The sequence below is a fragment of the Aulonocara sp. 'chitande type north' Nkhata Bay genome, linkage group LG5 (genome assembly GCF_057382095.1).
Source record: "Aulonocara sp. 'chitande type north' Nkhata Bay isolate Kocher_YH1m ecotype deep benthic linkage group LG5, A_spYH_male_GT1.1, whole genome shotgun sequence".
In the NCBI taxonomy this organism is placed as follows: Eukaryota; Metazoa; Chordata; class Actinopteri; order Cichliformes; family Cichlidae; genus Aulonocara; species Aulonocara sp. 'chitande type north' Nkhata Bay.
This window is the reverse complement of record NC_141348.1, coordinates 46958853-46975751: the sequence shown is the minus strand read 5'-3', so window position 1 is coordinate 46975751 and position 16899 is coordinate 46958853. Positions and strand designations below refer to the sequence as shown.

Sequence of the window (16899 nt, the reverse complement as noted above, 5' to 3'; positions counted from 1 at the left end):
CAGGAGTTAGCACATGGTGTGGTCTTCTGCTTCCAGGATTGATGTGGTGTGCATTCAGAGATGCTCTTCTGCATGGCTTGGTTGTAACAAGTGGATATTTGAGATACTGTTGCCTTCCTATCAGGTTGAAGCAGAGAGATGATTGTGCAGAAAAATCGCTGTAAATCAGCAGTTTCTGAAATACTTAGATCAGCCCGTGTGGCACCAACAACCGTGTCACATTCAAACCGTGTCACTTAAGTCACATGATGCTGTTTGAACTTCGGCAAGTCATCTGGACAGGCCCGAATGCCCCGAGCTGCTGCCATGTGATTGGCTGATTAGATATATTCGTTAATGAGCGCAACTTCCTTCTTTCCATTAGGTGCAACTCATTTAGATAAACACAACTAACACAAAAAACTCGAACCTTAGTAAAAAGTAAAAAATTCAGTGGGATTACGGTCCAATGAATTTGGAGTCAGTTATTGGTTCTTGTGCACTGACTGCTCACGTGGTTGCACCTTCAAAAGTCTGTTTTATGTGTTCTAGCCGAATAGCGTGAGATTGTTTTATCTATTCTCAGACTTATCAGACATCTCAGCTCAATTAAGTCTAATTACAGCACATTGGAAAATGCTTTTTCTCCACAGAGACGTGGAGTGTCATCAGAGGAAGAGGAAGGAGAAGTGGACAGTGAAGTGGAGTTGCCGAGGAGACGGTACTTAGTGCATTTTCATACCGCTGCTTGTTGTGTATCAATATCTGTATGTACTATCCTTTAGCCATGGTCACTAACATACTTGCGGATTTTCATTAAAATGCGTATTCTCATATTGCGTACCCTTTCAGGCGGCCTGTGAGCATCACCAAATGCCAGTCCCTGTCGACCTTTAGCTCAGAGAACCTATCGGTTTCGGACGGTGAGGAGGGCAACACTACTGACCACTCCCACAGCGGTACGCCCGACGTGGTCAGCACCAACACAGACGAGCGACTGGATGACAAGAGCGACGACCTGCTGTCTCAGGGCTCGGAGATTCCTGCTGACCCGTCTGACCCGACTCAGCTGGGCTCCGATGGTCTGTCTGAAAAAGAAGCCATTCTGCAACAAGTCAAGACGCAGCTCGCCTCAAATGACCCCAATTATGAGGTAAGGCAGAAAGAGTGAAATGTAGTATAGAGGTCTGATATCTGCCAGATACACAAACATCTTTTCTGGCAAGGAGATGATAAATTATCCTTCTATAATCTGTTCATTTTCTGACTCCTGATTTTCCTCCAAACCAGGGCCTGTATGATGACTCCGACTGTGACAGTGCAGAACTGGACCATTCGTGCACTGCAGACCCCAGTCAACCTCCAGCCAACTGGTGAAAACCGGGCACCTCTAACCCACTCCACCACCTGCAGACCTGGCCTCTCAATACCTCCTTCACTCTTAGAAACTCTGAGTCATTATCAGGGACATCGCAGAGAGGCAGGAAATTGAGCAATGTGTTCTTAACCACATATCCTGGTTAAGGAAACAAAAAAAAAAAAAAGGAAAGTCGCATTTCCTTTGGAGATGAATGCAGCACGGCGATGTGTTCTCTGAAATCGCATCAAATGACACCTCAGCGACACAAGCTTCGATCAAAGAGGCGACGTCTGCACCGTCTGTTGTCATGTTGTTTTCATGTCCTCCATCATAATTCATGTCCGTTTTTTATTTTTGTCCTAATGAAAATGATCATGAAACTATTTAAATGTCACGATCACTGGAGACGACCAGTGTCGCTCTTTTTACTTATAATTTATGAAATCTTCTGACTTGTCGTCTTTAAAAAAAAAACAACTTATGCACTGTTTAATTTATTAGAAAGAAAACAATGTTTACATCTTTTTGTGCCGTTTACATTTTTATTTATAAATCGTGTCATAGATTACGTTTCCATTTTCTACTTCTGTTTTTAATATCGGTGTAAATATGGGATGTAAAATGAACAAATTTTTAAAATGTGAGATTGTATAATTTAAGGTGCTGATGTTTCTAATTAGGTGGAACTATTTTATTTGAAGCTCTCGGTAGTAGAATGTACTGTAGCTGCTGTTCATGTCCGAGCATCCAAACAGGAAAAGGAGGAACAAACATGTGAACAAGGAAAAGCAATATGTCTGCTCTGGTCTCACAGCCGGGTTCTTTTAGGACAGATGAGCTTTTTTAAAAATACTTATCGCACGTGTTTACTGTATTTAAAAATGCAAGGTCATTTTAAAACATATTCCCCCGTTTATAGCATTGAGAAAAAGCATGCGAGTGAAATAGTAGGGACACCTTACTGAAGTCAAACTGTGTCTCGGCTCTAACATGAGAACATCTGCAGAAATTTACACCCTCCAGTACCGAGTAACTGAAGGCACAAGAAACGCCAATACAGATCCTACAGCGTGGTAATTTTAGAAGCCGAAAATCATTTATGCAAAAACCCGTTTGTGTCCAGTAACTGATTCATCTCTGGCAGAAACATTACATCTCAACATTTATCTCTTTAAATGTGAACATTTTGGACCCAGACGTTGCCATTTTCATGCCTACTTAATTTGGCCAATTTTATTTATAGTCTACTCTCAACATAATCATCGGCCTCGCCGGCTGAAAACTTCGCCATCCAATGGTTATTTTTCACTCTTGTAAGGGCTGCGTCATAAACTGTGACACCTAAAACCCTTGTTTGTGTTTGTTCTCCTTGGCAAATGTCCTTAATGTGCGCCTGAATCTGACCGTACAACAGCACATCACGTTATTCCATGAATCCATGACTGATCAGGTCACACTCTATAAGCTAAAAATACAAAAAGGCAGCTTATTTTGTTCATCTTTGAAAAGAAAGAAAGAGACAGGTTATCTTTTGCAGTTTATATTTGTAGAAAGATTTTACAGATTGTGGCCCCCAAGGTTTGAAGCTAGAAATCCTCCTGCAGGATTAAAATGTTGCCAAAAAGCAAGACTACTGCCCTCTATTGTCCAATCGTGGAGGTACTCATGTTTCCCATGATGCTCACTGAAAGCAACCCTGTTAAATGTTGGCATTTTATACTGCATTATCGTAACTATATTTAAAAAAAGAAAAAAAATGAAATGCCGTTAAAAATAAATTCAAACTTGTAAACCAAACGTGTGGTTTCACTCTCCTTTCACACGGTGACAAAACTCGCGAGAGGGTTTGTGGTTTAAGCATTTCACATCTTTATTTCTGTATTCTTTTTAAACAACGTGGCACCCAGATCTACAGTCTCAAAGGAAAAGAAATAAACGTGCACAAAAGTTTTTCCTTTCCTGCAAATAAAAAATAAATTCTTGAGCAGAGCAAAGAGCAGGAAACTAGTGTTAACGCACAACCTTTTCTACTTCCAGAGCATCAGTGATTTCACTTCTTAGCCTCATTACATTTAACAGATCAGTATCCAGGAGTTCACCCCCCCCCCTCCCACCACCCTACTTTGGTAGTTAAGAAAAAAAAAATATTTCCTCCATTTAAAACAAATATTCCAACTTTTAGTATATAATCAGTCTTTACAAAAAAAGCGAGGAGAACCCTCTGCTTCCAATCCCTAAAGCCGACCCCAAATCCCCAAAAAACAAAACAAAACCTCCCATCCCAGCAAAATATCAACACATGATCTCAGGACAGGAGCGGGAAGGTTTAGGAATGACATGTAAAAGGGAAGAAACGTGACATGCGGAGTCATACACACTTTAAATTATCTGGATAAATTCATCTGAGTGTTAGAACATTTACTAAATAACCAAATATAATTTGTGACGGTGCATGTACAGCTACGTGTTCTCGTCAGTGACACAAGTGCAATCCATGTTACAAGCACTTCAATTGAAACAGTGACAAAGGGGGAGAATGCTGTGTATATCTGAAGCAAGTAAGTACAGGTATTAAATGGACAAACTGACAGGTGGATCTCAGAGAGGGGAGGAGAAAAACAATTTAAAAAAAAAAAGGAGTGGGGCGTATATAAACACAGAATAAAACAGTCACTCTATTCTTATTTTTGATACTTTTTTATTTTTCCTTTTTTGTCTTTTCCTTTTTAAAGAAAAAAAAAAAGCTGACTGTACAGAACTAAATCTATGTCTATTCAGAGTTTTTCCAACTCATGTCTCTGATGGCAAAGAAAGAAATGGAAAGAGCGAGATATCCATCAAGAAAAGAAAAATGCCTAAACAACAAATCATTAAAACCTCTGACTGGACTCCAAAAAGGGAATTTAAAACCTAATCATTTGCTTTGTATGACTAAAACCAAAACAAAGAAAATAAATAATGAACTCAGTGGATCAAATCAGTGGCGGTTGACATAATTTTTTTTGCTTTTGTTTTTTTTTTTTTTTTTTTAAATGAGGAAGAGGCAGTATAATATATAAACTCTTAACTTGGATAGTTGCATTGACTGCTTAATCATAGCCGATGATATAAAAGTGAGATTTAGTGCAGATGCAGTGTCTTATCAGTTGGCTGCCAGTCCAGTGGCCTCAGAGGAAAGCCTGGAGAAACAGACAGAGACACCCAGAGAGCAGGGAGGGAGAGAGTAAGGCATGCAATCAGACAGACAAGATAAACAACAATATCATTATGTACATTTATATATATAACTATGATAAAATCATCTGGATTCATTTAGCAGGAAAATTATGATTATACGTAGAAAAACAAAAATTAGATGTTCAGTTTGAGCTCCTGCTGCCAGTGAGAGGGTCTCTTAACCAACAGCTGATCAAACTTACTGGTTTGCAAATGGAGCCGCATTAAAGAACTGGTCAAGAGTTGGATGAGATGATTCACTCTGGTGCCACTTGATACAGCCCTTCTAGGTTAAATGAAACTCTGCACAGCACAAAAACTGCAACCGAGAGGAAACCGCAAGCCCGACTCTCTGCAACCACCACATCACAGTGAAGAATATATGAAGGGCGCTATCTGAAAACTCAGATGCCCTCATAACCCAAGTTTCACAAGCCAAACAAACTCTGCACAGGCTGGGGATGCATGCAAATAGTCTCTATGAAGAGAAAGAGGAGGACTGCTTTTCCCTAAATGTAATGTAAACAGCCAATTCAACGTCAGGTCAACTCCAGGCCTTAACAGCTGGAGTCCTGCAGGTTTTAGAAAACACCCTGAGTCAAATGATTAGTTCATTACCAGGCATTTGGAGAACTTCAAGAAATATTGAGGAGGAAATTTAGCCATTTAAATCAGCTGTGATGGATCAAGGACACATCTAAAACCTGCAGGGACACCGGCCCTCGAGGCCTGGAGTCGAAAATGCATCTGCACTTGTAAACAATTACAGGCACACAGAACTGGAAATGCTGAACCGGATAACTGTTATCTGCTATCTGGCCCATGTGGCTACAGCGGAAGCCCTGAATAATTTGCGGCTGCCCCTGAAGACCGAGTCTGCAGACTAGCCGACGAGATCAAAGCCTGCCTAATGCCTTATTGTTCTAAAACCCGAAGCTACTCGTTTACAGCTCTGTAAGCAGTGACACTTCACGTTATGAAGCTGAAGTCTTCTTTCGGATGCAATCGATCATCTGCCTCCATCTTACCCTATCCCTGGGATCCTCACCGAGCCTCTGCATGTCATCCTTCACTACATCCATGAATCCTCGTTGTAGTCTCCCTCTTTTATGGCAGCTCCATCTTCAACATCTCCAAACCATACATCGCAGCAGGCCTCACTACCGCCTTCTAACCCTTCTCTTTCACGCTTGCTGCTATTCTTTCATCACTCATCTCCACCCCGCCTGCACTCTCTTCTTCACCTCCCTCGTCTGTTGCTTTGGATGGATGACCCCGGGTATTTAAACTCATCTACCTTCACTACATGTCCGTCTTGCTTTTACCGACTTTCATTCCTCTTCTGCACAGTTCACACCTCCACCGAATCTGCCTACAGATCACAATATCGTCTGCAAATATCACAGCTATGGAACTAATATTTACATATTGGTGAATTTCCTTTCTTAAAAACCAGCTAATGAACTAGGCTGTTCATTTATGTAGAGTCGGGCTTGTCATTTCTACCATGAGATAAAATAGTCTAAGGAACTCTTGGCTACAGAGTGTGCTTCATACAAGATTAATGAGAGGGCTAGGTCTTCTCATCCAACTCTTTGCAAGAAGGTGACCAGATATTCCCTAAAAGATCAAATTATTCCTTTCATGATTTGCTAAATCAGCTGCTTTAAGCTGAAGCAGATGGACGTTTTTGTATTTGTACCAACATGACAAAAGGATGATTTGGTGGCTTTGATACCTGAGGGTACTTTGAATTAATTTCTTACATAAGCAAAAATAATAATAATAATAATAAAGTCATCAAGATGCAATCCATTACAACAGCTAACAACAGTCACTTAAAATTCACTACAAGAAAACTTCTCATAAATACAATGTGACATCTTAAAGAGAGCCGCTACCTGAGCAGAGCTTACACAAAGAGAGAAATGCTTCAGTTAATCAGTGAAATAATTCCCTGTCCATGCTAAGTTCAAAGTTGTTCAAAAATATAATGCACTCAACATGTCATTTCTTTAGCAGACGAGTGAAGTCAAGCTACAGATTATCTATCTTAGAAATATGGCGTCGTCGACCATCTTTCTGGCTTTGTAACAATGGGCTGTTCGGTAGTAAGCGTGGCATGGCACAGCCAGATACAAAAGCAAGTGCAGGTACGGACAATAAGGAGCATTGTCGGTACTTCAGTAGTAGATGACTTATGTTTCCTCGGTTAGTAAGGGGAGAGCCTTCGCCTTTTAGACTTGGAGCCCAGCTCTGAGGCAATTTTGGGCTCAGTGGGAATTGGGTGTGCAGGGTTACTGGCCCCGCTGACAACATGGAGGGCCAGGAGAGGGAGGGGCTTGAGACTGAGGAGACTCGACACACAGGCAGGAGAGCTGGGGAGCAGGGAATCGGTGGAGGAGGTAGAGGAGGAGGAAGAGGAGGAGGGAGGAGGCGGCCCTGGAGCCAACAAGGACAGAGGAATGGAGGCTGTGGGGGGCACCACACAGGAGGAAGAGGAGGAGGAGGAAGAAGAGAAGGAGGAGGTAGCAGCAGAGGAGGTGGTGGTGGTAGTAGTAGTAGTGGTGGTAGTAGTAGTAGTAGTAGAGGTGGAGGGAGGGCACAGGCTGGTCTGTTCAGGGTTCAAGGAGGAGGAGGGAGGAGGTTTAGAGGACTCTACACTGTAGAAAGAGAGACAAGGAGAGAGGGACAACACAGTCGGGATGGGTCACAGGGCAGGCTGGTGAGCAATGGGTGGGGGGGATAGGGGCAGGAGGAGGGATGGGGGTAGGGTGTAGGGGGAAAATCACTCAGGGATGTGACCAAAACACGAGACAGAAAGCATCAGTTACAAATCAGCAAGGAAAAATAAATAACATATCTAGTGATGGATCAGTGTGGGAGGACAGAAAAAAGAAACCGACACAAGTGCAGACTGACAGAGAGCTAGCAAACACCACAGTGATGGTTAGGAGTTAAAAGAAAAGCCAGTAATCGCTACAATCAATCATCTGCACATAAATCCAAAGAGTAAGGGTGGATGCAGTCGAGCTATCTGTGTGACAAAGTAAATAAAGCTTTTCAGTAATTACTGCAGCTGTGCGGCATTAGTGGAGTGAAACGTGCTGAAAGATTACATTTAAACAGAAAATAATCTTTCAGGCACGCCCACGTGACCCGACTTTTACATCTAGCCCCTGCAATTTCAAGTAAACCACCCCGGTGCAGACAAATAAGTCGACTTAAGCTGAAACTAACCCCATGACTGAATCAATTACCCATCTAGAGTTAAAGTTCTTTTCTTTATTATCTCACCTGGCGTTGATGAGGTACTCCGCCAGACTAATGCTGGCAGGCGAGCCTGTGATGGTAACCTGGCGGTCGGTCGATCCATCCACTGGATTTGCAATCTTGATCTGGGCACCTGACATTTGCCTGATCTCGTTGATCTTGGCTCCCTGGCGGCCAATGATGCACCCAATAAGCTAGTGGAGGAAAAAAAAAAAAAAAAAAAAAAAAAAGAGAGAGAGAGAGAGATACAGATGACTGATCGCTGCGATTATGCGTATGTGCGTCTAAGCAGGGCCTGCTCACTCTTAAACAGCATGACTAACAAGAAGAAAAATCCTCCACAGATGAAGCACTGGGCCCCACTAAAATTCTGTGGGATTTAAATCTGTAATAAATGCATGATTTAAATCAATGCAGGGGTAGCAAAAGATACAGAGTCATGTGAAAATAGTTTTCAAAGTACTCTTTGCAGTCCTGTTTTTGGGGGGGGGGGGGACCCAGTACAACCGATGACTCAGTAGCTCACTGAACCACTTTTAGCAGCAGTAACCTGGAAGCAGTCGCTCTCTTTATGACTTCATCTGTGCCTTTTGGCCTGCTCTTTTTTACAACGTGGCTTCAGTTAATCAAAGTTTATGGCAATTCCTAAGTTTCTTAAGGTGCTGCCACAACAGATTGACATCTAAACTCTGAGCCACTGCACACCAATTCTTTTCTTTTTCAGCCATTCTTGTTGTAGATTTACTGCCGTGCTTGTACGAAGCACATTTGGCCAAGCTTTATCCGTCAGACAGACGGCCTCAACATTTGACTCTAGAATACTTCGGTATTCACACGAGTTCATGGTAGACTCATGCTTGACACTTTGATTATCAGCTACTGGCTGCTCCTCAGCCTCTTAATTCCCATGGAAGCTGTAAGGGTGTTTTCACAGGAAAGCATAGAGTCCTGTGATATTCTCCTTGTTCACATGACTAAAAGTCCTAATTCTTAAACTTTGTGTCCAGGTGGTCAGGAGGTTTCGGGTACATCTAACATGAAATGTAGATTTCTAACCCACAGCAAGTGGGTGTCATATGCAAACCCTGCCCGAACTACCCAGGCAACTCCATCAGCCCTAACAACAGTAAAAATGAGCCTGAGCAGGACCATTTACTGCGGGTTGCTGCATTTGAGAAATGAAAAAAATAATAAAGATTTAAAGATAATGTGTGAAAAAGTCTTTCTAGTCTTCAGACACAACCAATGATGCTTCCACTGACCAACATGCAGTGTTATTTTTAATAGTGTTTGGGATGAAATTCACTTCCTGAAGGACTTACATCATTTGGAATGGTCATCTCATGGGAACTGGTTTGAGCAGAAGCATCCATCCCTGACAAAGAAAACATGAAAGTGCTTTAAACGAACCATAAAGAGAAGGTCCTTAAGATACATGAAGCATAAAGCAGGTAAAATTGTAATTATGATCATTTTTAAGTCACCAAAATCAATTTGAAATGAACTCATTAGCTAATTATACTACGTTACTGACACAGTCAACTCACACTGACTCAAGATCGAAACGATTTGTTAAAAGGCAAAAAATTAAGATGTTTGATTAGAAAATAACAAAAGACCACACGGGGCTTTCCACACGTCAGCTGCTTTTCTGTAAACATGTGAGAAATGCCCTCAGTGTGTTCAGTGTGTCATCACAACCACCAGCAGCTGTCATTACATCTAGTTTAGCAGTGCAGGATGTGTGAACGTGCGTTTTGTCACGTTCTGTGTTTGATCTGTAAACCTGGGAATTTTAAAGACTGAGCAGTTAAAATGTTGCATTCAAAGCCCGTGGGCGTTGCGGCGCTGCATACCAGTGAATCCCTGGTTGCTCGGTGCAATGGGGAACGGGCTCTGCTGCATAGCCAGCTGGTGAAGCTTGGTGAGCTGTGGAGAGATAGCAGCAGAGGAAGACTGTGAGAGTGAGAGAGAAGGCAGGGAGAGAGACGGAGGAAATGGAAAACACAGGAAGAGGAGGGGGGGAAAAAAACAGAACGAGAATCACAATCAGTAAAGACAGATACACAAAGATTACAAGGAGATTTCACACAAATCACTTAATTTTGTGATGTGAGGACCTCTAATCCTTCATAGGTTTACTACATAGCTCACTGGTGTCTGACAATGTGAATTATGGCTTGTCTATGTAAGGTACCGCATAGGTATTCCTCCAAGGAGCAGGCTGCATGTCTTGGTAAAGCTTTCTCGCAGTCTTCAGGGTCAGGACAAAGTCACACTACACAAGGGACGAAGTTCCCAATATGCAGGTGATTTCCTAACCAGCAACAGTACACACCTGAACATAAACTGACAATCTTAGCATGACTCTGTACCAGCAGCACAGGAACTTCTAAGGAAGCGATTATGTGCGTATGAGCCAAAACTGCCAGAGTGAGCAATGACTAACTCATTATGTAATAATAATAATAATAATAATAATAATCAAGCATAATTAAACTGTATAAGTGTTACAAGTCTTTATTTTGTCTCTGGCTGGTACCTCCCTGCGCTGATGCCAATAGTCAGTGGCAGGTATGACTAATTATACACAGTCTATCACATCCAATGCTCCTGATGGAACTCATTAAAAAAAGAGAGAGAAAGATTAATTGAATCAAGCGACAAGTGGCCATTGTAGAAAGTAATTATGAAGGGGGAGAAAGGAGAGAACAGTACGTTTATCTAGGACAGATTAATGAAGCAGACATGTGAAACAAGACAGCACAAAAGGGAAAAGACAGAAAAGTGAGCAGCAGGAACAGTTTACAATTCATGCAACAGTGGAGAGTCTGGACCAACAAACAAACGTCTGTCTAAAGAACAACTATCACCAGTGAATGTATGAACTACATAGAATAACACTAACAATAGTATGTCAGCGTAAGGTAAAATAAAAAACAGGGGCAGGTTCAGCTACAATTACAGGCTGTAAAATGTGGTGGGGGCGGGTGGGCAGCTGTACATATTGTAATTATGGGTGGGTGGGGGGGGCGGTCATATAAAAATATCTACTGCACTTACATCTGGCTGTGGAATTGCGTGCTGTCCTTGTACGGCATATGCCTGAAACAAATGAAAACAAAGCTTTCATAGGCCTCACATCTGATTTTGTTGTGCAGCTCATTTCTCCAGCAACAACACTCTTGGTAAGCAAATCTCTCTCAAAACACATCAAAGCCTCGTTTGCGGCCTGAAAAGCCAACAGAACCTTTCATCGTCTAGCGTCACCAAACCCAATCTGGGAACTTGTCACAGAGTCTGCTGTGGGAAAGAGCCAATTTTCTGGGCCTTCTGCTAAATGCAATCCTCCTTTTTCAGTCCACACAGACTGTTCCTGCTCACAACTGAATGTGAAACAAATCATGAACATTCATTTCCAGATATCCATCTAGAGATGGAACTAAATATAACTACTGCAGTCACACTTTGACGACAGGAAGGTTAATTAGCTCATCAATATCTCTTCCCCATCATAAAGTCGCAGTTACTAACAACACGCATGAATCAGTGTGTTGGTTAGGCATGTTACATGTTATGGTAGGACAATTATGACCCAGTACTACTCAGCCAGCAGGTTTTGGGAATGAGTACAGAATAAATATTAGGAAAAAACAGAAAGAAGAAGAATTCAAAAAAGGAGGCTTTGCAAATCTCCTAACAGGTCGATAAGTAAACCTAGAAGATTTAATGTGTTCTGTTTCAAGATTTTTATCATCAAACAAGACCTAAAAACCAAGCTATAAGATTGCTTGCATTAAGTCAGGGAAAGCCAAAGGGATAATATTAAAATAAGTATCAAAGTGATCAAAATAGATTCCTTGTCCAAAGTCTCCACATTTCTAGGAAAAAAGGAAATATTTAGAGGCGTTACAGGAGAATTACAGAAAATCAAAGGAGAGATTTTTTTTTTTATCAAAAGAAATGTAAAAAAAAAAAAAAAAAAAAGGTGTTTAGAAGGATAAAAAGAGCTTTAATGTTAGGCCAACAAGCACCAGAAAGCATTTTGGTTCAGACCAACATTAGTAGGAAATAGACCACCTCACTTCTGAAACCTGATGCTCAAAACAATGAAAAGCTCCATGGAAATGGGAGGAAATTCAAGGCTCTGAAACAAAAATCTTTTATTCTAGGTCTGCTGTGTATGGCTTTAAAAAAAAAAAGAAAGAAAAAAAAATTAAAATTAGCAGATACCGTTGTCTAACCTAAATCCATCCGAGCTGCTCTTTTACCTGCTTTCATGATCTTTCCCCTTTCATCTTCTTCTGACTTAAGTATCTTTTCATCACAAATCAGGTTTTCCAAGTACGGTATGTAACAAAATCCATAGTCAAATATCTCACACACACACACAAAAAACCCAAACTCTGGCATCTACTGATTCCCTCCAAAGTATCGCATGTACCTGTCCGCCTGCAAAGATGACGGGTGATCCTGAAGGCTTGGGTCTGTAGGGGATAGTGACCCCCTTAGGGGGAGACTGTACAAAAGACAAAGGATCTGTTAATACACTGATATCCATTTTATCATAATGTTTTACATCTGTTTATATAATCATTAATACAGATTAAACACAGCTGCAGTGTAACAGTATCTGTGTTTTTATATATACAATAATATCAGCTCAAACCATAAACTCTTGTCTGAGCCTAATAAACAGCTGCTGAAAAGCCGAGAGATCATATATCTGAAACGACGACGAACAGCCACTTCATCTGCTTCACTGCTTACCTCAAGCATGACCACACAGATCTGCTTGACGCACTCAATTATCGACTGGGGAGTGCCAGCAATGGTGATGGCACGCTCCGTGGAGTTGGGGAGCATGTCTCCAGCCACTTGTACCTGAGCACCGGTTGACTGAAATACACAAATGAAAGAAAGTGAGATGCAGAGACAAGTGTTGCCTTATAACCTAAAGCAGAAAGGTGACAGTTGGCTGAGGTTGAAGAGAACACAGTTTTTGTAGTGCACACCTCTCGAATTTCCTTGATCTTGCATCCACCTTTTCCAATAAGCGAGCCACACTGGCTGGCAGGCACCACAATGCGTAGGGTGACCGGGGGCTTGCTGGTAGCTGTGCTGTTTGTCATCGAGCTGCTGATATCCTGATCAACAAAAAAACAAAACATTTGGGTTCATTCACATTCTGACTGGACTAGTCGTCGCTTTCTTCCTCTCTGAGGTCAGGAAAAAATGGAATCTACCTCTTCCAACTTTTCAATGATCATGGAGAATGCTTTAAATATGGCAGTGGTTGGACCTGCCAATGTAATGATCCTCTCAGGACAATTGCCCTCTGAGATGTTGATGCGAGCTCCGCTCTACAAAGAAAAGTAAAGAATAAAATGAGTGATCTGGAGCCTTTTGTAGCCTGTTAGTAAGTATAACTTTACATATTACTGTTTGCTACTATATACAAAAAAAGAAGCTGTGTGTAAAACACCTCACCTCTTCTCTCATCTTCTTCACAGATTCACCTTTCTATTTGGAGACAATAAAGACAAATTTAGTATAACTTAAAAACAGATCTTCGATGACTGAAAATGAAAATTGTTCATTTAAACAGCATCTTACCTTCCCAATAATGCTTCCAACTTCCTAAAAAAGGAAAGATCACATGTTATTAGCTTGAATTTGCCTTTTATTACCAGAGTTTCAAAGCTCCCAAGACACGGTCTGCTTAGCTTATAGGGAATTAAAAATAAATAAATTTAGAGACACAAAAAGTTATTACTTTCATTCCTTTATTAAATCCTCAGTTGTCACAGTCATTAAAACTGCTGATCATTAAAACTCCTTCATCTAATCGTCTTTAGAACATTTGGCCTGATCCATCATGAACATCCACATTTGTATGTCCGGTCTGTCTCCACATACTCAACAAATGAGATCCAGGAGGCAAACTAGCACACAGCATCTGTGGGTTTCTTACACTTCTCCAGGCTGCGGTAAGATGCTACAAGTTAAGGAGCCAACTGCGAGTTGGCCCCATGCAGAGCATAGGCGCAGCTTTGCAGACCATCATCTACATGTTGTAGGCGTTTACTGTCACCAGGTGGCAATGTTAAAAATATTTGGAACAACCGGCCTGCGGGCTATTCTTGTGTCTGCTGTCGTTGGGTTTTTTCAGCCTGCAGGAGAAGACCCAAGTCAGAACATAACACGTTCAACCTACGCATATCATCACAACCATCCCGCTACATGCTGCTGGTTTTTCAAGGACTGCAAGCAAGCATGTCTGCATAGGCATATCCATAATCCTTCGCTTTGCCAAGCCAAATACCAATGCAAACACACACAAATGTGGTAGCATAAAGTTTTTGGAAAATCTTTTTGTCTTCCTTGTTGACATGACATACCAACATTTTAAACCACCATTTAAAAACTAAATAAAATAAAAAAAACAACAACAACAAACAGGCTACTCTGGGACCCAAGAGATGCCACGTGTGGCTTTTGCACTGTCATAAAGCCAGATCGATTAGTGAAATTAGCATATTCTGTTTACCGATTTTAGATTTTAATACATTGGACAGTGATGCCATGAATATATTTGTGTAATATCATTTCAGCAAACACTTAAATAGGAGATTTTAAAGGTAGAAACTAAAGCTGAGTCATAAGTGAAAACACTTATTTTGGTATGCAGGATTGTAACACTGAGGCAATATCCCTAGTCATCCTACTAATGTCCCTGCCTTCAGTATATCTCAGGGGGAGGCTTAATTTTCATAAATAAAACGTCATACACTATCAAATGCAGACACAAGCTGTCAATGGATGACCTCACCTTCCCATGCATGAGCAGCCTAATGGTAAGGGTGACATTGAGCCCGCCTTCAATCACACCGGAGTCCATGACTGCAACTGCAGGTCAGTACAGAACTGAGGTCTTTGGTCACTGAGATGGATCTAAGGAACACAGAAAAATATGCACACATTAAACTAGAAATATGGTGTAGAGTGAGCCGCCATTCATTAAATGAGACAAATATAATCTAAAATACTGTTCCAACATGCTGGTAAATAAGCACACCAAGTATTTCGCTATTGAATGTTGAAGGCCCGTAGATCCCATTCACCCATCTTACTAAGCAATTATCTTACTAATTATACCAACTCACAACATTAAATTTTGAAATTGAAATTTCACGAATCTGTTGGCTGAATGAATACGGCCTGATAAAACAGTTCCAAACATATTGTGTTTGTGTGACATTTAAAAAAAGACTAATTCCACTTCGTGACTTTAAAGGATTCGAAAAAATAGTCCACAATAAATTTGGGAGATAGCATATGCTAACCTTAATGCTTATGAATACTGATGCGTACTAAGATGAATCAGACAAATATGGCCAAGGACTTTTACTAGATTCTCCAGGGTAGGTGAATTTACTTCCAACTATCTGAATGCTGCTTATGTGACTCTAAACAGGCGCTGGAAAGGCCTCGATGTTAACTAAAACACATATAGCTTATACGCTAACGATGCCTTAATCATTAGCTATGCAAGTTTATCAACAAACATGCGGACACGCTCGTCACGAACCGGACCTAAATTTCATAAAACACGCACACAACAATTTTCCGTGTAAAAAACAAGACATTTAGTGGCACACTTTGGCCGTGTTGTTTTAGTTAAACTCAAATCATTTAACTATTAAAAACTAGTTGTGAACCTGTTAGCCACTTAGCATTGTGGTCGAGCTGGAAAAATGAATGGAGCATGCGTGCGTTACTTAGCTAGCTAGTTAGCTAGCTTAATTTGTCAACGTTACAAAACAGCTGGCTAGTTATCGGTGGTCTTCATAGCGAGGTAGATTGGTCCAGTTTTAATCAAGTGTAGGCGATAAAGATGATAAAACATGCCCATAAAGGAGACATTAAAATAAAACTTCCCCCTTGGCTAGCCAAGCTATTGAGCTCAGTCAGCACGGAGACTGCGTGCTCATCATCACGCGGCCTGTTAGCACGCAGAGCGAACCGCGGCTAACTGCTGGGCGCGATTTCTTTCCGCGACTTCTGATCATAATAACAAATATAAAAAGAGCAAACAGCGAAATCAAACTCACCTGACTCGTGCGCTGATAGGTGATCGGGGGGAGGGTTGGGGTTGTAAGGGTAGAAGGGGAGAGGTTCGGGAGGGTAGAAACCCGGGGGAGAGTTTAGAAAGGACTCGGGGAAGAGGGAAGAGTGATGTGAGATCGAGCTCCACTCCTTTAAACAAAGACAACAAAATTGTGACCTCTGAACTTTTCCCTTTCACCCATCACAAACCCCGACTCCTCCCCGAGTCTGACCTATTTTTTTCGTAAAGCACGCCCCAATAAAATGTGGGACAGTTTGCGACAACATGGCAGGTTATTTGAAAGGACATAATTTAAAAAAAATAAATAAATAAGAGTTATGCAATACAGTGCACTGCTAAATTCGTTTTGAAAACGAAAAGCCAGTTGATGGGAATAACAGACTGTCTACGTGTTTTATCTGTTTATATAAATTAACAGAAAAAGTTTTAAGATATCTTTCAGATTTCTTGCAGTTTCTAATATATTCAGATTTTATAGCTGAATAAAATACTTTTTAAGGAGCCGCTAGAGGGCGTAATATTCCTTACTCTCCTCTTCTTCGGCTGCTCCCTTTAGGGGTCGCTACAGAAGATCATCTGCCTCCATCTCTCTCTATCCCTAGCATCCTCCTCTGCATGTCCTCCTTGACTGCATCTATCAATCTTCTGTGTGATCTTCCCTCTGCGTGGCAACTCCATATTCAGTATCCTTTATTCAATATATCCACTCTTCCTCCTCTGCACCATATCAGCCTTGCCTCTCTGACTTTTTCTCCAAACTGCTTAAACTCAGCTGTCCCTCTGATACACTCGTCTAATCCTGTCCCATTTTGGTTAAATCCCAGTGAAAACCTTCAGAGCATCTTCAACTCTGCCTCCTCTCTACCAAAAATCATAGCAGTAAACCCTTGAAACCTTTCTATTTGCCCTTGCTGTTATCCTTCTGGGACAAATCATCCCT

At 41.3% G+C, this 16899-nt stretch overlaps 2 protein-coding genes across 7 annotated transcripts in view; one reads left to right on the top strand and one right to left on the bottom strand.

Moving 5' to 3' along the window:
* LOC147331525 (mitogen-activated protein kinase kinase kinase 12-like) overlaps positions 1-3136 on the top strand; it is a 28218-nt gene extending 25082 nt beyond the window's left edge. For both annotated transcript variants that reach the window (XM_086293930.1, XM_086293929.1), the window contains exons 12-14: positions 633-700; positions 832-1132; positions 1270-3136. In XM_086293930.1, the coding sequence (XP_086150056.1) occupies positions 633-700; positions 832-1132; positions 1270-1356 (456 nt within the window). In that variant the 3' untranslated portion in view covers positions 1357-3136. The remainder of the gene's footprint in view (positions 1-632; positions 701-831; positions 1133-1269) is intronic.
* Positions 3137-3184: 48 nt separating this feature from the next.
* On the bottom strand, positions 3185-16189 carry LOC147331524 (poly(rC)-binding protein 2). Of its 5 annotated transcripts, none has more exons than XM_086293931.1 (13): positions 15943-16160; positions 14661-14782; positions 13445-13468; positions 13319-13351; positions 13075-13191; positions 12844-12975; positions 12599-12727; positions 12273-12347; positions 10892-10933; positions 9685-9784; positions 9151-9203; positions 7853-8022; positions 3185-4518 (listed from the first exon to the last, which is right to left on the bottom strand). In XM_086293931.1, exons 2-13 carry the CDS (start codon positions 14727-14729, stop codon positions 4482-4484), a joined length of 981 nt encoding a protein of 326 aa, XP_086150057.1. In that variant the 5' UTR covers positions 14730-14782; positions 15943-16160; the 3' UTR covers positions 3185-4481. The 5 variants fall into 5 exon arrangements, with proteins under 5 accessions (XP_086150057.1, XP_086150058.1, XP_086150060.1 ...); XM_086293932.1 differs by having other exon boundaries at positions 9685-9757; XM_086293935.1 differs by lacking the exon at positions 3185-4518 and adding an exon at positions 5127-7218 and having other exon boundaries at positions 15943-16189.
* Positions 16190-16899: the final 710 nt, after the last annotated feature.